The sequence below is a fragment of the Phragmites australis genome, chromosome 3 (genome assembly GCF_958298935.1).
Source record: "Phragmites australis chromosome 3, lpPhrAust1.1, whole genome shotgun sequence".
In the NCBI taxonomy this organism is placed as follows: Eukaryota; Viridiplantae; Streptophyta; class Magnoliopsida; order Poales; family Poaceae; genus Phragmites; species Phragmites australis.
Window position 1 is genome coordinate 18,048,715 of NC_084923.1, and position 24,217 is coordinate 18,072,931.

General features: G+C 45.0%; 2 protein-coding genes across 2 annotated transcripts; both read right to left on the bottom strand.

Annotated features, from left to right (window-relative positions):
- Positions 1–2,807: 2,807 nt before the first annotated feature.
- LOC133910551 (protein STRICTOSIDINE SYNTHASE-LIKE 10-like) lies at positions 2,808–3,294 on the bottom strand. Its single transcript, XM_062352908.1, has 2 exons — positions 3,003–3,294; positions 2,808–2,884 (listed from the first exon to the last, which is right to left on the bottom strand). Exons 1-2 carry the CDS (start codon positions 3,292–3,294, stop codon positions 2,808–2,810), a joined length of 369 nt encoding a protein of 122 aa, XP_062208892.1.
- An 884-nt stretch (positions 3,295–4,178) lies between these two features.
- LOC133912505 (cysteine-tryptophan domain-containing zinc finger protein 3-like) lies at positions 4,179–14,688 on the bottom strand. The gene is made up of 11 exons (XM_062355275.1): positions 14,177–14,688; positions 13,044–13,116; positions 12,830–12,963; positions 12,385–12,735; positions 10,931–12,291; positions 10,039–10,457; positions 8,029–9,650; positions 7,772–7,932; positions 5,920–6,077; positions 5,473–5,606; positions 4,179–4,595 (listed from the first exon to the last, which is right to left on the bottom strand). Exons 1-11 carry the CDS (start codon positions 14,315–14,317, stop codon positions 4,398–4,400), a joined length of 4,752 nt encoding a protein of 1,583 aa, XP_062211259.1. The 5' UTR covers positions 14,318–14,688; the 3' UTR covers positions 4,179–4,397.
- Positions 14,689–24,217: the final 9,529 nt, after the last annotated feature.

The window sequence follows — 24,217 nt, forward strand, 5'->3', positions numbered from 1 at the left end:
GCAGTTCTAGACGGTGACCAAGGTCGAGCACGGGTGCAAGCTCTGTGCATTCCACACGGACCGAGGTGGGGTGTTGACATCCATCGCCTTCGCCGACCACTACGCTGGGACCGGTGTGACGGGCCGACTGACAGCGCCTACTCTTCGCAATAGAACGGGGTGGTGGAGAGATGTAACTAGATGATTGTGGGGATGGCGTGCAACATGATGAAGGCGAAGAACATGCCGGGGGAGTTCTGGGGCGAGGCCGTGTCCACCGCAGTGCTTGTCCTCAATCAGTCACCGACATGCAGTGTTGATGGTATGACACCATACCAGGCGTGGGATGGCGAGCGACAGGCGATACACTTCCTGCAAACCTTCAGCTATGTCACTCACATCAAGGTGGTCAAGCCGCACCTGAAGAAATTTGATGACCGCAGCAAGCTCATGGTCTTCATCAGCTACAAGCTCGGCGCCAAGGCCTACCATGTCTATGATCCCGTCGACCGGCGCGTGCATGTTATGTGGGATGTCATCTTCAATGAAGTGGCCCAGTGGGACTGAGACAAGCCAGTGGACGAAGTGAAGCTCGGCAGCGACCATTTCACCGTGGAGTACACGGTGAGCTACAACAGGCCGGAGGAACACGTGTCTGCCCTGACTCCAAGCATGCTGCCAAGCACGCTGTGTCGCGCCAGAGAGCACGGGCGTGGTCAAACCTGACGCGGCGTCCGACGTGTAGACGTGCAGCGCAAGCGTGGAGTTCACTTCCCCGCCTCTAGGGGTCGTTGATCACCTCGACAATGACCATGACAACTACTCACTGAGGCTCTGCGACATTGACAAGGTCCTTGGTGCGGCAAGCAACCCCAGGTTGGCGAAGCGCGACCTTGACGAGCTCCATACGATGACGACATAGGAGCCATCCTCGTTTGCTGAGGCCAAGAGAGAACCAAGTTGGCGCAAGGCGTTGAAGGAGGAGTTGGCATCCATCATTTAAAATCGAACCTGGAATTTGGAGGATCTTCCTGCAGACCACCGGGCGGTCTTCAAGACCAAGCGGGACGAGTGCGGCACTGTGGTGAAGCACAAGGCACGCCTCGTCACCAAAGGCTATATCCAGCGAGAGGGCATCGGCTTCGAGGAAGTCTTTGCTCCTATGGCGCGGCTGGAAACCGTGAGGCTGCTACTCGCCGTTGCCACGCACCGTGCCTGGGAGGTCCACCATATGGATGTCAAATCGGTGTTCCTCAATGGGGATCTCCAGGAGGAAGTCTACGTGGCACAACCTCCTGGCTTCGTCGAAGATCAACACCTGAGCAAGGTACTTCGACTGCGCAAGGCGCTCTACGGCCTTCGCCAAGCTCAGCGCGCGTGGAACGCCAAGCTTGATGACACTCTGTTGTCACTTGGTTTCAGCCAGAGCAGCATCGAGCATGCTGTCTGTACACGTGAGAAGGACGGCCACAACCTGATCGTTAGGGTCTACGTCAACGACTTGGTCATCATCGGCTTCGACACTCGCGAAATTGGCCAGTTCAAGGAGGAGATGAAGGGGCAATTTCCGCATGAGCGATCTGGGATTGCTCGGCTACTACCTTGGCATCGAGGAGCGCCAGAGCACGAGCGGCATCACATTGAACTAGGTGGCATACACATTGAAGATCTTGGAGAAGGCGGGACTGGCGGACTGCAATCCGAGCCATGTGCCCATGGAACCACGACTGAAGTTGAGAAAATCAAGCACTTCACCTGCGGTGGACCCAACACAGTATTAGAGCATTGTCAGAAGTCTCCAATACCTAGTGAACACACGGCCTGACCTGACCTTTGTGGTGGGTTATGTCAACCGTTTCATGGAGGATCCGCACGAAAACCACATGGTCACCATCAAGCACGAATTGAGATACATCGCAGACATGCGCGACCATAGGATCCTCTATCCAAAGGAGTGCGATGCGCGGTTGGAGCTGCTGGGCTTCAGTGACAACGGTATGGCTAGCGACGTCGATGATCGCAAGAGCATGATTGGCGTGTTGTACCTTCTCAGCAGCTGCCCTGTGACTTGGCAAGCACAGAAACAGAAGGTGGTGGCACTGTCGTCTTGCGAAGTTGAATACATCGCCGAACGACCGCAGCAAGTCAAGGTGTGTGACTAGCACGGCTGCTCGGTGACAAACTCAATCTGGAGCCCTGCGCGCCAGTGCTTAAGGTGGACAACAAGTCCTCCATTTCTCTCTGCAAGAATCCTGTCTACCATGACCGAAGCAAGCACATCACGTTGAGTACCACTACATTCGAGAGTGCGTCGACAATGGAAAGATCAAGCTCAGATGGGCCGGCACTGAGGAGCAGCTGGCTAACATCCTGCCGAAGCCGCTCGGGCGTATTTGGTTCGCAGAACTGCACAGGTAGATTGGCGTCATCAAGGTTGGTTGAACAATGCAAGAATTGAGGGGGAGATTGTTTGATAATCCGCTGCATGTTCAGTTTCCTCTTTGTTTTCTTCGTTCAGTTTGTGAGCGGGGTCATATCTGTGGCCGTGCGCGTCCAGGGGGACCCCAGACGCGGTGCTGTGTTCATGTGGGGTCACCAACGTTTTCCGGATTTCCAACGTCGTGTGCGTCATGGTTGAGGCCGTGAGATGACACGGTTTTTTGAGATCGTGGTGCAAGTTTAGACAGTTAGATGTTAGCTTGTTTATAAATAGCCAATCAATACAACAGAAAAGGCTGCTCAGTTCTTAAGCAGCACCAAAAGCTTGTGCGTGAGTTTGGGAATTGTGCCAGGAACTCTCCGGCTGCTTGATTGCATCGGTAGCTCCGTCACAGACCGTTGACGAAGTGGAACAGCACGCCGTCCGCTTGGGTCGCCAGCACCGCGGCCTCACCACCGTCCGGCCCTACCCTCATCAGACCAGGTACGTGTCGGCGATGTAGAGGTCGCCGGTCTTGGCGTAGAACTGCAGGCCCAGCGGGCGGCCGCACATGCTCTCCGTCTCTTCCGACGGCACCGCGGACGCCGTGCATAGCGGGATCTTTCAGTAGAGTAGTTGGCGTTATGCGCGAACGTGGTCCAGCCGAGGGCGCTGCCGCCCCACTTGAGGACGCGGCCGTCCGAGACGCCGGCGTAGGGCCCTTGGCCCCTGCGGTCGAAGGCGAGGCTCTCGGCGCCGCTGACGCCGTCGGGCAGCGGGAGGTGGAAGCTCCAGAGCATGGGCGTGGTCTTGAACGAATCGGCCGCGCAGAACGACGGAAGCAGAACAGCGAGGCCGACGACGAGAAGAAGCGACGTCGCCAGGTTGCGCCCCATCGTCGCGATCGTCGTCGAGAGCGCTTACTCGATGGAGCTTCGATGGAACGACATGCTGGGTACGTACGTACGTGCGTGCGTTTTATAGGCCAGGGCGTGCGGCGGCCGTGTCAGACTTGGCAAACTGTGGCCACGTCAGCTTTATCATGTAACTTCCGATCCCGAGTGCAGCAAATAAATGGCTTAATGCATCCTGCATAATTTGGGCCGCAGATAACAGTCTGATGCACAAATTAATCCAACATTTCACTTCTTGGTTCAATGTCTTGTGTTTACTGGCGATGGCTTTTGACCACCTCTTATTTTTGGGTCACGGTACGCCACAGCAGTAACAAATAATTCAGGCAGGGATGCAGGGTAAAATTGGGAGATTGAGATGAAAGTAAATGCACACTTTCCTTAAAACATATTAGAAACAGAATAAGTATTGGTGAAAAATACCTGCTTGAACTCTCATCCACAATATCCATGAGAAGAAATTAATCTTGGTTACTACAGCTAATTGCTAGCAATCTCCTCTCATCTGTTCATGATTTCCCAAACGTAAGGCAAAGAAGAGGAAAATGAAGAAACTTATATTCTTCAGAGTTTTTTCTGTTCAAATGAAAAGCACCCATTGAAAAAAAATTGGATCGAGTTGTACCGCATCATTTCAGTCTCACACTAACTCAAGGGACAGCAGTACTGCTCCTAAGTTGGCATAACTAAGCCTTTGTTTCACATGATCTACAGAGTTTAAGTTCCCAAAAAGATCGTGCCTTTCCCAAAAACAGCAGGATGAATGACGAAGTCCAACCCCCACATATAGCACATGCTAAGCTCATTTCACCTAGGCTGCCTCCACTAAGGCAGCGAGTGTCAAACTGTCAATAGCCGGAAGTAGATGATCCAAACTGTACGAAAGCACAGAACGCCTCCAAAGGTGTCAAACTTTTAAGCCAGTGTCTACAAACTCAGATGAGCCTGTGTAAATCCAACTGTTTCACTCTGTAAAAATAAAAAGGTAACTGCAACCAGCATAATGTGCAGCACAGATCACAGCGCGCATCCAACAGCAGCTATTCGCAGGGTAGCATTTTGTGCAGTTGTGATTTCTGAACACATCACATGCTTATTGATTCTATAGAAAGTCGGACAAGTCTTAGTAATTCATTTACATTGTTGAAGTTAAAATCCAAAACCGTTTTTACTGAAGCAAGACCATCATCCACACCTTTTTCCCTTTCCTGATTGCCAGCAGCAGAAGCAATCGCAACCTGTGATTTGCGAGTTGCATCGAATGCACTGTTCACATCATTTATCTAAGAAGGTCAACAAACAATAATTAGATCAAAATATCACTATTGAATGATGATGCACTGAAGTGTTATTAAGCTAGCTTAGTTTGATAAAAAGCAATTAGCATTGAAAGCATAGCCAGTTGCTGATGTTGGTTAAGGAACATCCAGTAATTAATTAATTTCAAGCTATTAGCTCCATACAGTACAAAAGGGAAGGTCATTTAACTAACCCAGTTTGGCCTCTACAAGATGCAGCCGCATTGTATGGGTTTGAATTCCAATTCTATTTTCTGTCATACTTAATTTATGTACATTTACTCCAAAGTTCTCAACTTCTCATTTAACTTAAATTGTCAAGGCTATTTCTATGCTCACACAGCAATTATTATAAAACTGGATGCCACTAAGAACCACAGCTATTGTGCTTCCCATGATTTTATGTCCAACCAAAATGCTAATGAGAGCAAGTGTCATTTTAATCACTTCACTGGTACTGCAACATATATTTATATGAGGGCCTTGAATGCTGGAGAACTTACTGATCCAACCTCAACCAAAAATTTAATATATCATGATTAGTATATTGATAAATGTTGCAGTGCTGAGCTCCTAATTTGTTCCAATCAACGAATATGGGTAGCATTATACAATATATACAAAACCTAAAACACATTATAGTATTATACTGTGGTTGATTCAGCCTGTTGGACATAGGCCCTGGTGTTCTGACCCCCCCACCCACCCCTCACATGATACACTTAAAAAATTTACAAACAATGGGGGAACAACAAATTGGAAATTTCATCTCATAAAATGTAGTGATAAAATTCTACCATGCTGAAAGTGGAATGGATTGTTTGCAGTAACAGCCCATTAGGACATGCAACAAGGTACTTACATAGGCAAGTAATCTCAACAAGTGTGCTTGGTTACGAACTGGTAGAGGCAAATGGTTGCCAGCCACTTGGGGTGAACTTCCATCCTTGGTTGATGGGGCTTTTGACAATCCATGGCTATTTATATTATCAATATCTGAGGCAGAAGATGATGACGATTCACATATATAACCGCAACAATTAAAAGGTAATATACATGTAAAAATTCCATAGAGACATAGAACTGCCACAAAAATTTTCGGGAAAAGAGGAATGAAGTAATAGAGAGAAAAAAGGCGTTATTTGAACTAAATGCCAGCAGCACAAATGAAAATGCATCCAGATTTTTAGGTAAAAAGGAAAAACATAAGCCTGTGTGGACTGAGGAAGGGCTTCAATATTAGATTGTGAAATGTGTGAAGCACTGTGTACAATCAACAAGCTGAACAAATTGTTTGGACATCAAGTACCTGGGGCTATCTGTACAATCGCCTGCAATTCCTGTTGATCTTTGCTTGCACTAGGGTGTTTATAAGATGCTACCTTGAGGTAAGCCACTTCTTCACACTTATACGCTAAAGCAGCAGCAGCCATTTTCTTGCACCGTTCATATTCATGAGCACAAAAACTGGAAAGTAAAATAACATCACTTTAGCACGTAAAATACTTGCAGCATTACTATGCATAGCAGAAAACTTAAACAAGCTTTCTCTGAAATACAATTATACGTAAAAATGTTAGAAAATTTGCCTGCACAACAACTTGGATCTACCGAGGCACGCCATGCAAGATTGTAGAACGACATCGGAGACGAGATATTTTTTAACGAGGTTCAGCTGAAGCCTACATCCTCAGGATATGACTACGGGCGATCCTCCCCACAATTGCAACACCGGCCGCCTAGGTCCGGCAAAAACGCTGGCACCCCCCCCCCCACATGCCTATTGCTTTGTCGTCGTTTTGTGGTTACAATAGCGGTCCTCTCGTATTTATGAGGAGGTCAGGTTAAAAGAGTCTAACTCCAACTCGACTCTATACCGCTAATTACAACTCCACGTCCAATACGTAACTTGTCTTGTACAAAATATTCAGTGCAAACTCAACAAAAAAGAAAATCCTCAAATCAATCTAGCATGGATGGGAGTGATGAGTAATCACTATAAGCCTAGATTGAATGATCGACACTGTTAGGAATATAGAGTCCTTATCCATTACGTATAGATTAGGTTACTAGAGTCCTTATACTGTACTCCTCATGTACTCTATATATTGCCCCCAGAGGCTACTATTGATTACAAGTTGCTATTCCTAACATGGTATTAGAGCTATGGTTTTTTTAGGACGCCGCAACTTGTTCCGATCTAGATCTATTCCACACTCGTCGGCACAAATCGATCTGCTATTGTAGTTCGTCGATCGTCCCCCGCTCGGTGGTCTCTAGGCGCTGCCCTGACTCCATTTGGCCGCTCCCCATTATGGCTCCCTCCTTGTCGCGGCTCCCTCCTGCTGCCTCCTCCCCGTCGTGGCTTATCATTCACGGTCACTAGGGCATTTTGTTTGTCGTATTGCTACTTTTCGTCTAAGGCATTTTTTTGTCGTCTTGGTCTATCTATAGGTTTAGTGACAACTTACGTCTGTTATCTTGCTACTCATCGTTGCTTTGTTGCGATTCTTGATAAGGGCACTGTGTGTTGTCATCATCATGACTACTGTGCTCTGCTAAGCACTTCTTCGGCTTGATTCGATAGTATTACAAGACTCCACTCTACAGCGGCTTTGAAGAGATAAGTTTTTGGATGTATTAAGTTTATTACTTAGTGTCACCTCTTTCAAATACAACGCTATTGCATACACCTTGTATTTGAGGGGGAGGGGGGTGTTAGGTATATAGAGTCCTTATCCATTACGTACAAGTTAGGTTACTAGAGTCCTTATCCTCTATTCCTCATGTACTCTATATATTGCGCTCATGGGCTCTTATTGAATACAAGTTGCTATTCCTAACAGATACAAGCAATCATTGTGTGTCTAGATTGAACTGGCCAGCATTCAGGTATAATCAACTTAGTTTAACATATCCATACTACAACTAAAATGGTATCAACAAATATGGTGACAAATTAACTGCCAGATGGGTCAGGAAGAAAGGACGAATTCACTGTTCTACCTCAACAGAGTTTTACTCTTCTGTTCACTCAAAAGGACGACTTCACTGTTCTACCTCAACAGAGTTTTACTCTTATGTCCTCTCGCAACCACAATAGTGAAACCATTTGGTAAAAGGAACTAAGATACAAAAAGACAAGCGTACAAGTAGCTTACTTGCATAGTTTTGCAGTTTCAGAGTACATCTTCATTGACTGAGCTGCATCACCTGGTCTCGAACTGTCAAAATTAGGAGTTTCCAGAAGAAATGCAACATGCAGAAACTTCAAAGCTGCCTCAAAGTACAGACCTGTACTTTCAACTTCTAGTCCATTATTCTGCAGGGCAGATTTGAGTCAAAAAAATATAAGGAAAAGTTGTTATCATGGGTAGTGCACGATGATATAACATCTAGCGAAGTGGGAGTTAGCAACCTTCATATGATTAGCCTTATGCTTTAGATCTCTAGCTTCCTTGAGAGCAAATGTAACCATACTACCATCCTTTCTCATTGGACTCGCGCCCAAAGAATTAAAAATCGCTTGCTTAACAGTGCTGCGTTGCACTCCATTTTGAACATTGGACCTAATCAACTTTACTTTCATTTTTGACGATTCAGATTTTACTGAAGTCGGGCAGATCTCTTGTTTACTTTCTTCCATAGGCAAATTGACAACTTGAGCAACAGGCTTCTGAATATCTTGATTATCAATTTTAGAGTGTGATTTTTCTTTTCCAAATGACATGTCCATCTGGTGACCAGATCCACTACCTTGGCGAGTTTCAATATTCTTATTTCCATGAGCAGTGGGATCAGACTTGGTATCCAAAGTTTTATACATATGGTCAGAAAGTTGCTGACCAGGTTGCGGTGAAGGGCCCTCCGTATCCAAGCCCTTTTTATTACCAGAACACAGTTGACGATCTCCTCTACCAACACCTGTGTCATTTACAGTAAGGTCCTTTCTGCATGATGCCTTTGGCAGATTATTATCCAAAGACCTATCCAGACGAGTGATATCGGATACTTGAGCACAAGCTGACTGAGCTAATTCCTTGTTACTGTTATAAGAGCTCCCTTGAAAACTATGAAGAAAGGGTTCACCTGCAGCTTGACTCCCAGCTTGCTGGCCATTACCTAACACACCGACTTCAGTGTTTGGGTATTTTACTGGGCTATGCGTGTTGTCGAAACAAACATTCAGCATTCCATCTTTTCTTGCCTGGGAAAGCTTTACAATGTTAAAACTTCTCAGCGGTGACGAAAAAACTGATTCAACTGGAGAGTCCCTTGCTTCTCGAGAGTTTTTGTTTCTTTGGGAGCTCGAAATCTTTGAAGAGCTTGAGGTTGCAGCTGTGGAAGATTGCAGATAGGCAACATCCCTCCCAGTGGGTTCAGCCAAGTCCATAGCCTGCCTGGGAGGTAAAGTTTCCCATAGTTCTGATGAACCTTCTTTCCCAGTAACAAACTTGTCGTCGGCAACTAGCTCATGATTTAGGCGCCCCCCAGAAGAAGACAACACTGTATCTGCATGCTGAAATTTTCCAGGTTTACTATCCATCTTGGATGCCATCTCTTCGGACTTCAATATATTAGACTTCTTGTCCTTCAAGTTCTCGTTCTTGCACCCATTGCTTACACAATGTATTGAATTAACCTGATTCTCCTCCCATTCCTTCACTACCTTCTTCTTGGAAGACAAATCTAATATGCCTACATCAGAAGGACGTTCTTTCTCCCCCCTATGAAAGGGTACATCCACATCATTAGTACTCTTGGGTTTTTCCAATAAATCATACCCTGAAGTAACTTTTTCCTTGTGTAAACAAATGTCACCAGTTTCACGTGAACCCTTCATGGCTTTTGCCTTTGCAGACAAAGCCTCAGGTTCATCAGCAACTTCCCCACCAGCTGAATCACAATCATGGTCCCGATCTCTGTCAATTTGGTGTCGATCCTCCTTTTTAGTTTTCTTAGATGTTTTGTGTTCATCTTGATCAATCCCTCTTTTGTTCCTTATCTTTGAATGTGCCTTGGTCCTTTCCCTAATATATCCTGTACATAAACATAGAATTATGTGTCAGTAAGAAATTTAAATAACAGAATACAACATAGAATGAAAATTTATTAGAAGATACTCCCTGTAGTCATAAATAAGTGTCGTTTTGGACATCGACACGGTCCCCAAAACACATCTTTAAATGCTAAGTTTTGGTGTAATATATTTATAGAATATAGCAAAGGTATACTATTATGAAACTACTTTTCGAGACAAATACACCCATATCATTTTCATATATCAAAACTCAATACATAAAGAGTAATTTGTAGCCAAACTTGAAAATGTTGACTGCATGCAACCCAAAACGACACTTATATGTGACTGGAGGGAGTAATCCATATCAGACATATCATACATAACAAATATGATAGAGAACTAAACCTCCATCTGAGTAACTACTGTGATTGTGCTTAGACTTCTGCTTTTCAGAAACAAGGTCAGCTGATCTGCTCATCGGCCTGAGGTGTTTGTTCACAGAATGTTTCTTGAAATTATAATGCTCGCCATCAATTGTTCTTTTATTTTTGCTAGGATCCTGCTGGTTGCTCATCAGAGGAATTGACAATGGTGTATGGTAAGAACTCTCAACCAGACCATTCCCATCACTCGGAGCAATTTTCCTTTTCCTACTCTGTTCAATCTGTCCACTTATGTTGTAGACGCTGGATGTTGCTGTACCTGCACCTGCAGTGTGAGGACCACCTGAAGAAACACCTGTGGCAAGTGCTGGAATGACATACAATGCATTCAGAGCATCTGTTGTTTCATCCTGACTGATGTCACACCTATTCATCCCAGGTCTGCAAATAATTTGAACTACTTTTTAGCAGTGGAAAACTTGTGCTCTATGAAAATCATTTATGAAAAAAAAAAAAAACCACACAGGCCATAGGAGCCCTTGCATTTGCTCAATGGTATCACACAGCTCATGGGGCACTTAGCAAAACAGGGGGAAAATTGGAGTACAATATTAGTCCAGAACTAATACTAAGGTCTACCAAAATATAGCTGTTTTAAAAGAAATGGCATTAAGGTAGATGGAAGAAATATTCCTGGCCAAAAGAAACTGAGATAATTGATTTGTTTTTTTTTTTCAAAAAGACAACTGATTTGAGTATGGAAACCAAGCATTTTAAGGCAACTCATAACATGTAAGATGTCAGTTATCGCGCGCAAACAATAATGCATCCTGGAGACGGATAGAAATATGGATATATGTGGACCTTAAAAAAGTATTCAAGTATTTATAGCTTATGCATGAACTTGAACTTACAGCCAGTAAAGCATGCTACATTTCCACTTCTTGGGAAGCATAGAAGGGTTCGTTCCGTAGGGTAGAAGACGCCATTTCTGGCATATGTCACAGCATACCCAATGGTCCTTTATCACAACAGGTACAGGAAAAGGATCTGCATTTGTAGTTGCTACCCCGCTGGTTGATGGCATATGCAACTGTTCCTCTGAAACAGGAAATCGTCCGTGCTTTACACTGGTTGGGATATCCTTCCTTGCAGAACCGACATCAAAATCATTCTCGTTATTGGTGTTCATCATATTCTCTTTTTGACATAATTCTCCCTGGGCACTTCTGTTATCCAACAAAACCCCCTCCATGCCTCCTTGAGATCTGTTAGGTAGGTTTTCACTAAGATCATTGTGAGATCTGGTTTTCTTTTCCAAATGACTAGATTTTAACTGAGTGTGATTTTTCCTATCTATAACCGCTGCAGAATAGTGGGTACAGTTGTCATCCTCTAAGAAATCATATGATGCTGCAGCATTCACCTGGCGTTCCTTGTGCATTCTTTTGACCTCAGTTCGGGAGTTATCATATCCAGTTTTGTTACTGGAAAATGTTTCTTTCACATGAACGTTCCTCAAGTCATCACATGGCCCAACACCCCAGTCCTTATTCCTGTCCTCGTATTCAAAATCAACTGCGGCTGCCTCAAACTTCCTCTCAGTTTTTACTTTGCTTTTTTTCTTCCTATCAAATGAAGAAGATTTGTGATTAGACATATCCCTTTCCCCTATATCAATGGCCACTTTGTCCGTATTAATTTTTGGTTCCCCCTTTGGTGCTAAATAACCAGTACCTGAATTTCCAAAACCACTATTTTCTGTATACTTTGTGGCTTCTGCTTTGATTGCTTCAGCTTTAACTGTTGCCAGGTCATTGCCACGTATTTGTTCTTTCAATCGAACATCTTCATTTTGTTGAGAAGGCTTGGATATGCAAGTATTTCTTGTTGATTCATGCGCAAATTGACTCTCACCCATTAGCTCCATGGTTGAAGCAGGCATGTCCAATGTAATCTCTTGGCTAGCAAGCATTTCTATGTTGACCTCCTTGTTCACGATCGCACCAGTATCACCTTTATCTTTTCTAGTCTTTGTATATGTAGATATCTTTTTCTTACTGCCAGACTTCATGTGCTTAGCCACATGGCCTCTGACATGTCCAGGTGGAAGAGAAGACAGCAAAAGTCCTTCAAATGCTCTAGGTGCATTTTCTATGTCCAAATGTGTTTCCCATTTCTTTACCAACGGAGCAACTTTATTCGTTAATTGCAGCATGTTGCCACACAGGGGTGACAGCAATAACCCTCCAGGAACTGGAAAGCATGTCATGACCTGAAAGACGATGCAGAAAGAAAAGCAATTCTAGTTACTACTTTGCTTGATGAGTTAAACAAATATTAACATGGTGAATTAACAGTAATTCACCTGCAGGATGGTCCAAGGTGATTCATATGGCACATTGCTCAACTCAGGAGATAGTCCCCTGAGCCTATCAGGACTCTCCTCCAAGGACGAAGATGAAGAAATATCAAGGCCCAGGCCACTATAGATAGCTGCATTTTTTCTTGGGAGAGCATTGTTGGAACCAACTTTGAGTGACTTCGAGTCACTACCATTAAAGGAACTCTCCAAAGAATCAGAACCCCCAACCGATTCCTCACCGTTTGTGCTCGAGCATCTTTCCTTCTTACATAAATCACTAGTTGAAGGTGCTCCAGAACTGTTATTTTGGGAAATGGACTCCACAGCCGCAGTAGAAGCGTTTTGATCCATTCTCTGCATTAATAAATCATGACATTACCAATACAACATGAATGAGTATTCACTAGATCATACACAACTTAACAGCGAAATGAAAATCAATGAAAACCTCAGCAGATGGTTGGTAAGGTGATCTAGATGTGCTAATGTTTGCTGCCATGTGTGGGCTTCTGGTTTGAGGCAATGGGGGAGAAGAACGCTGATATGTGGGCAAAAATGAACCATATCCACCAAATTTGGACCCTGTCAAAGATTGTGCTCTGCTTAACGTCCCTCTCAAATGCATCACATGAAACTGACCAGCATTGACCATCAGCTCTCACCTAGGATCTCTGCAGAAACTCCTCCTTCAAAGTCCTTCTGAAAATGTCCTAGAACACGCTGAAGTTTTTCATCCTGGAACCAAATGAAGAACTCACTCAACAAGAATGCCACAAAAAGTTGGGAAAAAAAAAACTTAGTCAAAGGTATAGACATGCATCATTATTCGAACTAAAGTTCCCGATATGTTGTCAAATCAAGCATTGATTGGCAAAGAACATAGCAAAGTCTAATCCTAAGCTATTTTTAAAAAAAATATTGTCCATGCCATTCACTTAACTTCGACATCAAGAGGTTCCATCATTCACACCTTATTGTGTTTCATTTACTTCTATATAAAGGTATTTGTGTGTTTGAGTTGAAGTGTTCAAGCAAGCTAACATCCTCAAGCTCTCAAGTCAGAACAACAATGCAGTTGTAATTTATGGCACAATGTTGACAAAAGAGCCTTGTTGAAACCACGAATACTATGAAACAGACCTACAGAATCTCAAAAGGGAAAAAAGTTCATACAGTCACTAGTACAAAAGCATCCCCAAATCCTTGCGCCGTTGCTCAAGTTGTAAGTTTTCCGTAAACAACAGGAAAGTTCACTTTTTGGGGTATTTGTAGCATCTCTGATTAGTTGATCTTTTATCGTGTAACAAAAAAAGTAACGCATAGCACTTAATTAGCACAGAGACCATTAAAACATCATCCGGCATTTATTTTCCATGTAAAGATGAAGCCATCAAAGCCCAATATCACCCACATGCGCCACTATCCACCTAAATGAGCGACCTTTCCCCATTGTTGATGAGAAGCAAGCGGAGCAAGGGACTCCCTCACACCACTAAACGTGGATAAAACACACAGCGCTAACTGTCCAGAGCGCCACGACGTTGAGTAGTGTTCAGACTCCAGAGCACTCACTCAACCAAAGCAGTAGAAACAGGCGTCCTGCCTACCGATTAAGTGCCCAACCGTGCAAAGCTCCCAAGCGGTGAATTTGGCCGTTCAAGCAGCTCACCGCACTGAATTGGTCCCATCCGCGCCGAATTTAACACCACAGCAAGCTAGCACAACCCGCCGCCGCACTTCCGCGAGCCCGAGAGGGAGAGGAGGGAGCCAGGCCAGGGACAGGGTGGGTACTCACGATGTAGGAGAGCGCGGCGTCGGGGTCGAAGAAGGCCTCGTCGTCGTCGCCGTCGGGGCAGGCCTCCCCCTCCTCCAGCTCCTCCACGTCGTCCGCCACGCCGCCCTTCTGCCGCAGCGGGGCCCCACGCAGCGGCACCATCCACCCGCTGCACCAGCAGCCTCCGACGGACCCGCGTGCGGCGCACAAGGTTTCGGGGATCGCGGAACTCAGAGGCGCCGGCGCTGTCTCCTCGTCCCGTCGCGTCGACGTCTCGTGGTCCCCGCGCCCCGACCGCGTAGTTCTTTGAGTTCTTTCTGTACCGCTGTGTCGTGCAGTGGCCGTGTCGCGTTGGAGGTTGGCTGGCCGGCCTGGTCGAGCTGGTGAAGCGTTTGTTATTAGTCGCCGCGTCTTCTCGCCGCTCTCCGCGGTCTCCCTCTTCGCCGGTCCAGTGATCTTGCTGCGGTTTTGCGGGGAGTAATCCGAGGGGCGGGGGTATTTTTGGACGATGCGGTGAAGAAATGGAAATGGACTTCGCGTTTGCATCTGCATTAATTAATAATTTTAATTAATTATTAAGTTGACTGTTTATTTAATTATGATTTTAACATTAGAAAACTATTTTGATAGTCCCGGTATGTGTTTTTTTATTTAAGATCGGAACATATGTATTTCCAACATAAACTATCACAATCGAGTAATTTAAATTATATTACAAGATCTTAAGTATTACCAAGTTAATAATTTGCAGAAAAAAGATCTAGGAGAAAACTAAAACTGATCAACTCCAAGCAAAAAAGAATTAACGCAGCGAAAACAAAAATTATATACCACAAAAGGTGAGTAAAGCTATATGCTCTTAGTCTTCACCCCAAAAGCGCGACCACCGAGTAGTTGCCTACTCATGCCCATCACCCTCGGTAAGCGTGAAGTAGCCAAACACCGCTTCTTTCTCACTTGCAAAACCTGTAGAGCAGCTAAGTACGAAGTTACTCACAAGACTTAATCCATATATGATACATATAAATAATTCAATTTCAAGGATCATGTATTGAGCCATTAGCAAGAAAAATAACACAAGGTTAAGTACATTAATATGCTTAAGCAACCTAGACACATATATGTAAGCACCTATGCTTAACCAACATATCTTGTAACCAACAACTTACACATAAATGTAAATGAAAACATAGCAATACATCAATAGCCAACATCAACATTTCCCAATAGACCATCCATACCATCGTCCCACACTCGTAACTCTATGATCGGTGCAGATGAACAGAAGCATGCTCATAACCGAGAGCGTGGCAATTCGAATTATTTTTACACCATGCAGGGGTACTCCTTTACCCTGCAGGTGGTGGTGGCCTTGGAGCCGTCACCATGGCTCCCGGCTTCGGATAAGGGCAATCACGTGCGAAATGTCCGACGCGCCCATAGTTGTAGCACGGGCCGCTAGGGCCACCAGTCACAGTGGCTTGAGAACTGGCGGGTCTTGGAGGTTGTCCTTACAGAGCGGAGAAAGATGAGCGCCGTACAATCCACATTGGTCATGGAGCGGCCGAAGTCGTCACATGCGATGGAGGAGGTTGACTCTCCGTCCGTGCAAATTGAGAGCTCCCGCCCATAGAAGACGACAGAACCCTCTTGCGCTTCTTCTCCTCCTAATGGTTCTTCAACTTGAACTCCACCGTGAGAGAGGTGCTCATTAGCTTGTTGAAATCAGTGAACTCATGCGCCGATAACCGGTCTTGCATCTTGGAACTTAGGCCATTCACAAAGCGGTATTGCTTCCGCTCGTCGGTGTTGACCTCGTCCGGTGCATACTATGCAAGGTGGTTGAACACCTACATATACTCCATCATCGATTTGCCTCCTTACTTGAGGTCCATAAACTCCCGCCTCTTGACCTCCATAAAGCCCTTAGGGATGTGGAAATCACGGAATACTTGGCAGAACTCCGCTCAAGACACCGGTGATTAGTGGGGGGCATGACCAGAACTTTGGACCACCATGCGCCCGCTGCACCCTGAAGCTGATGGGTGGCGAAGAGCGCCTTCTCGTGGTCCTCGCATCGAAGGAGAGCGAGCTTCTACTCGATAGTCCAGAGCTAGTGGTTGTCATCCAAAGGATCCTCAGCCCACGTGAAGGTGGTTGGCTGAGTTTGTAGAAAATTAGCGAAGTCATCACAACGTCCGGCCCCACCTCCTCCATGAGGGGCCGTATTATGCACGAGAGCCTGACAGTTTTGCTCAGTTTGTATGAGCACCTTCGCCATGCTCTGTGGTGGAGGCGGCACTGGATTATTCTTATTCGAGGCCTCAGAAAGCTCACCCAAACTATCACGGGTTCTCATCCTGTTAATGACGACAAGATAGAAGAGGGAACATCAAATTCCGACTTAGTATAGTAGCATCAGCCGGATATCATTACTTGGATCTCATAATACCCTATACTTGGGTAAAAAAACATGTATATGAGTTATAGAAAATGAAGGTATGCTCGATTCCTATCTACACATTTCTTTCTCAAACGACATCAACGTATTACACTTAGGAGCATAATATAGCAGGTTCATATATATTAATCATGGAGAGATATAAAAGAAACTTTAGTGGGTTACTTATTGGATTAGACACTTTACTAACCTACGTCCTAAGCATTGTTTAGGCTACTTCATTAAACCAAGCTCGGATACCAAGCTGTAAGAAACCATCTAAATAGTATTCTAATTAATCAATAAGTTGATTATTTACTTAATCACAACTTTAACGATTAAACGAAATACTATCCCGGTAGTCCCCGCACGTGTTTTGTGCCCAAGATCGGAACACATGTCTTTCCAACATAAGCCATCACAACCAAGCTTAATAAGGAGCGAGTAATTTAAATTATATTACAAGATCTTAAGCATTAACAAGTTTAATAATTTACAGCAAAAGAGATCCAGAAGGAAACTAAAACTGAGCAACTCCTAGCCAAAAGAGAACTACGCAGCAAAAACAAAAGCTATAGATCACAAAAGGTGGGTGAAGCCATATGCCCTTAGGCTTCACCCCAAAAGTGCGATCACCGAGCAGTTGTCGACTCATGCCCGCCACCCCTCGGTAGGCGTAAAGTAGCCAAATACCATCTCTTCCTCACCTGTAAAACCCGTAGAACAGCTGAGTACGAATGTAGTCGCAAAATTTAATCCATATAGGGTACATACAAATAACCCGACTCCAAGGATCATGCATTGAACCATTAGCAAGAAAAAGACCACAAGGTTAAGTACATTAATATGCTTATGCAACCTAGACACATATATGTGAACACTTATACTTAACCAACATACTCTATAACCAACAGCTTGCGCATAGATGTAAATGGAAACATAGCAATACATCAATAGCCAACATCAATATTTCCCAATAGACCATCCATACCATCATCCCACACTCGTAACTACGACCGATGCGGATGGACAGAAGCATACTTATGACCGAGAGTGTGGCAATTCGAATTGTTTTTACACCCTGTAGGGGATACTCCTTTACCTACACGACTTGAGGACCATATGACCCACGTGCCCACACAGGCCTACGCAATGGGGTACTCGAGTCAACCTTTCCCAATAAGCCCCAACCATTTTCTCATGTGCCGATAGGTGCGGGGGTCATCCAGAAGTACTCCCAGAATAAATTAGATGCCTCTACAAGCCCGACAGCTCACACCATCGATTCGCACACCAAAAGGCCACACCTATAAAGGTATTCGGCTTGTCGTTCCCATAATGCGACATGTAGCAAGTACGAAAAGTGCTGAAGTCAACGGCACCGATAGACGGTGCTTAAACGATGCAAAGCGGTCTATGGTTCCCAGGCTCCTCTCCCGAACTACCCCGAGAAACTCTTCCAGGGCAGAAGACACCCCTAACACTGCCCACATCTCGTCTCATCCTCACAACTCAAACAACCAACATCATCAATATTATCATAGTGAACCGTAATTAAATCTATAGCTTGCGAGCAATGTAACACTCCACCACTCGACTTCTACCGGTGACCTATGCATCGCTAAGCATTTTGAATGACCTTGTAAATTAGACATCAACAATATCGCTAAGGCTATAACGATGTGGATATTTAAAACTCAAGGTAGATGTAATGCAATCAACATAGGTTCTACCCACATAAACCCGATATTGACTCGCTACACATACAAACATACATAGAGCATATCTTATCAATTTTAGACTTCACACTTCAATTCAACGGGTGCAATATGCTTAAATGCCTGCCTTGCTGCTCTGGCGGTTGTCTGATACTCCCCGCACAACACTCACAGAACTCTGAGAGGTTGGCGTCGCCTTCAACCACGATCACGCCACACTCTGGTTCTTCATTCACTAAAGAAGAACGCATGCAATGATGAGTATGAATGAAGTGCAACAATGCATGCTACAATATGTATATGATGGAATGCCCTAAATATGTTTTATAATGCATGGAAACACTTTTCTAGCTATAAAAAGTCATAAGAAGACTAGCAAAATTGGTTTCACAATTTTTGGATTTGTAAAGAATTAACGGTGAATTAATGAAGCATAACCTAATTAATTTATCTCAGAAATTTAATTAATTATTTCATAGCTGGGGATATTTTTAATAGGTAGATTAGGGTATTATGAAACAAAAAAATTGGTTTCAAAATTTTTAGAGCTACAGAGAATTTATTATGAATTTTACAAGTTTCAGCAAACAGTGAACTGCACTGAAACGGTACTGTCTGAGTTGACCGTGGTCAGACAGCCAATAGGGGCAGTCAGACCGCCAGGAGTGGCTGTCAGACCATGGGAAAACACGGTCAGACCGCCGACGTGCATAGAGATTTGGGGTATGGTGGTCAGACCGGCTCGGGGGGCGGTCCAACTCCTGGAACGGCGGTCAGACCGCTATAAAATGTGGTCAAACCATTGTGCTCGGCCAGGGGAACTTGGTGAGCTCATCAGCGATGATTTTGGACCTAAAGCATCATCTTGACCTTCTCTACCGTGTAGGATAACATGCACATGCCAAAAATGACCGAAACTCAGTTATTACCTTTAATGGTGGTGGAGGCTATTATTGAGCTTGATGACCTCAAATCCAGTCAATCTAACCACGAGGAATGAATAGGAGGGGGTATAGGGTGCTCATCACGTCCTAGCAAGCTTGTGGTCTGGTCGTGGAGGTTGGGGAATGACCGGAGCTCAAAATCACCGTCGGAGAGGTGGTGGACGGCTTGAGGAGGAAAAAGATGTTGTCGAGGAGCTCGGGCTCGACGGGGAAAACCACATCTGGTGGGGGAGCTCACTGGAGACCTCCTCCTAGGCCTCCCCTCCTTGCTCCTCCTCTCCACCAACTCTCTTGGCCGGTTGGGGAAAAATGAGGGAGAGGGTGTGAGAGAGTGTACTCATGGGAGAGAGAGCGAAAGAAAGTGATCGATCTACTTAACCTGAGCCTCTGTGTGCTGGCTGTAGACCGCGAATGGCTCCTGTTGGACCATGGGAAATCCATGTGGCAGCGTACCAGGTGGTCAGACCGCGGGGGACCCCAGTTAGACCGTGAGGGGTTCTTTTGCTGAAATTTTTCTAAGTCTCCCCTCATCAACCTCCTTCTATTCTTTTCCTTCTCCAAGGTATTTAGGGATTCTTCAAAACACTCTAAACTATCTCTAAGCTATTTAAAACATGTTTAACTAGTATTTGATAGGCAAACACGTGTAAGCAAATGCGATAACAATTACGCATGTTTAATTATGAAATAGCATTTTTGGGACGTGACCGTCGCAGGGATCATTATCAATCTAGCTGTTAGTTTGGGGGTTGGGGAGATAATTTTGGAATCAGATTTCGATGTTCTTGCTTCAGCAACCAAGAGCAATGATCTCAATTTTGTAGTTGTTGGTGTGTTGGTTAGAGAATGAAGAAAAAAATCTTGTTTCCTTAGTCTGGGATGATGCTCAGTTTTTGTTTTGTTATATAGAGTCAAATAATATTGCGCATATCCTTGCTAGACAAGGCTCGAGTTTAGTGCATGGCAACCCTTTTTGCGTTGGCGAGGAACCAAACTTTGTATCGAGTCATTTGGCCACGATTTGGCTATGTCGCATGGTTAATGGAATGAGATTTATTCCTAAAGAAAGAATAAATTCCTTCTGTGCTACTAAAAAGTCACTCAATTCCTTTATATGTCAATAACATGTAATTCCTTGATATGCCAATGACATATGGGCCATGTCATTGACACATTTAGTGGCAAATAAAGGACCATGTGAACTTTCAATGACAAATAAGAAATTCTCAACAAAAAAAGATGATGCCACATTACCATAGAAACACACTTCCTTACCCCCTCTACCACTATCGGTTCGGATATAAACAGTGATATTATATTATTGTCGGTTTTTATCAAGAACTGACACTAAAAGTCTATAAAAAAGAACCAATAGAAAAAATAATGATCATTGCTGGTTCATGTTAAGAACCGACACTAATACTATTACTATCCATTCTTGATATGAACCAGTGGTGAAAATATATTTTTTACTTATGAACTGATCACTACCGATTTTTATTATGAACCGGTAATGATAATGGAAGATATCATTTCTTCGAAAATTCATAACTTTTTCATATATAGTTGGATGGAGACAAACTTTATATAACTTCTCTAATTCAATCAAATTTTGTCCCGACTGCAGTGACTTTTTCATGTATTGCATCCATGATACTTATTAACATATATTGTTGACAAACATGTTAGTCTCAATGACTATATTATCATTAATCACTAAAATCACAATAATAACCTAATAGGGTCATTTTCGTTACAATGGCAATTTCTTCGACATCCTGCAGGAGATAAATTTATTGATAAAAATTGCATGCATTCCAAACGGGTCCTTATTAGCTAAAGATTTTGAAGAAGAAGGAAGAGGAGGAATTTCCTGTGCTTCCACTAGAAGAAGATAGTCTTGTAAATATCTTACTATATAACCCAATATACATGTTACATGGTTATATAATAGTGTCAAGACCAATTAAAGGGTGCATTTGCTATGATTTCTACCACAGCAAATGGTCGGCATTTTCATTAAAGCAAGCTACATCTCCCTCTATTGATCTACCTCTACAAAAATCTTCAATAGTTTCTAGCATAACAATAGTTTATTTACTTAATTAATAAAAATCATTTGAAATTATGGAAAAAATGTAGTAACATGACTTTATGATGCAATATTCATTTATGAAATGTTGGTTTACTGAACTCAACCATGTGAGAGCAAAGTAAAAAATCACATGACTTATAGGCGGTTTGTGGATTTTTCTCATACAATAGAACCCTTCAACACGCAACCATTTCTCAAGTGTGCAATAAGAATGATTAATTCTCAAATGGCTCACTGCCCGTGTGATCATTTTAATATCATCATAAATATAACTTAGCCAAATGGAAGTGCAAGTATGAAAAAAGAGTTTGGTGACTTAGAAATATACCTTATCTTATAAATCAAAACATATGTATCCTAGGATCCTGGTTCAAGAGATATCAAGCAGATAAAGAGAAAATGTGCAAACAATAGTAGATTTTAGGTATCAAACATGTAGACCTAATATCTTGTGTAGTCCAATGGATAATGCTTCACATTTCTTTAAGAGTGTGATGTGGGTAGCTAGAGTTGCAAAATTCGGGTATATGTGGCATATTGGGAATGGTAGGAAAGTAAAATTGTGGATGGCTATGAGGTAATTTAATATTATTGAGCATGAAGCTTTCTTACTGTTGGAGCACGAAAGCGTGCCCCGAATAGATATGGCAAGAGCCCCGCTCATAAGAGGAGGCTCAAGCTTGGAGTTGAACAGTGAGTCAAGAGGAGAGGACGAGAGAGAAATGAAGCCAGTATTATGGGGAAAACCTATGCTCTTTAAGCGCTTATTTATAGCGAGAAGAGATAGGGAAAATTACCAGTATGCCCCTATGATATTATATTACAATCATGTACATAGAGAGGTATTTCGGGTATTTCACCCTTTTACATACCACGTGGTGATTATGATACTACGATAGCTATGATAATATCACAATGCATCATCTAAATATCTCTACGTAGGGTGTTCCCCCAATAGTACCCCTCATCCGCTGATTCCGAGGTTCTGAGGGGAGAGCAGATGCACTATGAATTAGCCCTAGCCCGCTCAAAGTCGGGATATCTGGGATGGCCTTTCGTTGTTGCAGCATGGACGTCCTTGCTTAGGAGCGAGTGTTGCGAGGTCCGCCGAGGTCACATGCCAAGTGGTGATAGTGGCGTAGCGTGGCGGAGTCGCGCCACCTGAAGCGTCGTTGTGGTAGGATTTGAGGAGACAGGCCACCGGGACTCCCTCGGTGACTCCATAGGTGGAGCCCGATGGTGCTGTCTACCGAGGGTGACGGAGGTGTAGCCCAACTAAGTTGCAGTGGTGTTTAGCCACGACGAGACTCAACAGAGGTAGGACCATCTGGCACCTCCCGCGGCGGTAGCCGAAGACAGAGTCGGCGGTGATACTGAGGGAGGCGGTACGCAACCCCCTCAACAGTTAGCCACGCTGTGGTTGAATGGAGCAGGGCCGTTTAGAGCCTCCCGCGGTAGAAACCAGAGGTGAAGTCGATGGCGATGTTAAGGGGGAAGTCAGCCACCCCCTCAGTGGTATGCGTGGCGAGGCTCAGTGGAGGCAGGGCCGTCCGGAGCCTCCCGCGGTGGAAGCTGGGGCGGAGTCGATGGTGACGCTAAGGGGGGCAGTCTACCACCCCCTCAATGGTAGGCACGATGAGGCTCAGAGGAGGCAGGGCCATCCGGAGCCTCCCTGATGGAAGTCGGGGGAGGAGTCGATGGCGATGCTAAGGGGGGTAGTTTGCCACCCCTAGTGGTAGGTGTGGTGAGGCTCGACGGAGGCAGGGCTGTTCGGAGCCTCCTGTGGCAGAAGCCAGGGGCAGAGTCGATGGCAACGCTAAGGGGAGCAGTTTGCCACCCTCTCAGCGATAGGCACAGTGAGGCTTGGTGGAGGCAGGGTCGTCCAGAGCCTCTCACGGTGGAAGCCAGGGGCGGAGTCGATGGCGACGCTGATGGGGATAGTCTACCACCCCCACAGCGGTAGGTGCGGCTAGGCTCGGCGGAGGCAGGGCCATTTGGAGCCTCCTGTGGTGGAAGCCGGGGGCAGAGTCGATGGCGACGCTAAGGGGGGCAGTCTGCCACCCCCTTAGAGATAGGAGTAGCGAGGCTCGCTAGAGGTAGGTCTATCCAGAGCCTCCCGCGGCAAAAGCCATGGGCGGAGTCGATAACAACGCTAAAGGGGGCAGTCTGCCACCCCCTCAGCAATAGGCGTGGTGAGGCTCGGCGGAGGCTTGTCCGGATCCTCTCGCGGTGGAAGCCGGAGGTGGAGTCGATGGCAATGCTAAGAGGGTAGTCTACCACCCCCTCAGCGGTAGGCGCAGGGAGGCTCAGCAGAGGTAGGGCTATTCAGAGCCTCCCACGGCGGAAGCCTGTGGCGAAGTCGATGGCAACGCTAAGGAGGCAGTCTGCCATCCCCTCGGCAGTAGGCGCGGTGAGGCTCGGTGGAGGCAGGGCTATCCGGAGTCTCTCGCGATGGAAACCAGGGGTGGAGCCTATGGAGATGCTAAGGGGGGGCACTCTGTCACCCCCTCAGTAGTAGATGCAGTGAGGCTCGACAGAGGCAGGGCCGTTTGGAGCCTCCTGCGAGGGAAGCCAAGGGTGGAGTCGATGGCGATGCCAAGGGGGCAATCTGTCACCCCCTCAGCAGTAGGCGTGGCAAGGCTCGGTGGAGGCAGGACCATCCGGAGCCTCTGTCACATCCCAAAATGCTAATCATGTGAATAAGCATTCGTAATCAGCATGGCATTGTGTTTATGCGTATTCATTTGATAACTTGAGTTTAAACATGTTTTAAAAATAGTTTGGAGATAGTCTAGAGCTCCTTAGAGAAGCCCTAAATACTTAGGAGGAAAAGAAGAATAGAAAGAGGGGAAAATTTAGGAAAAA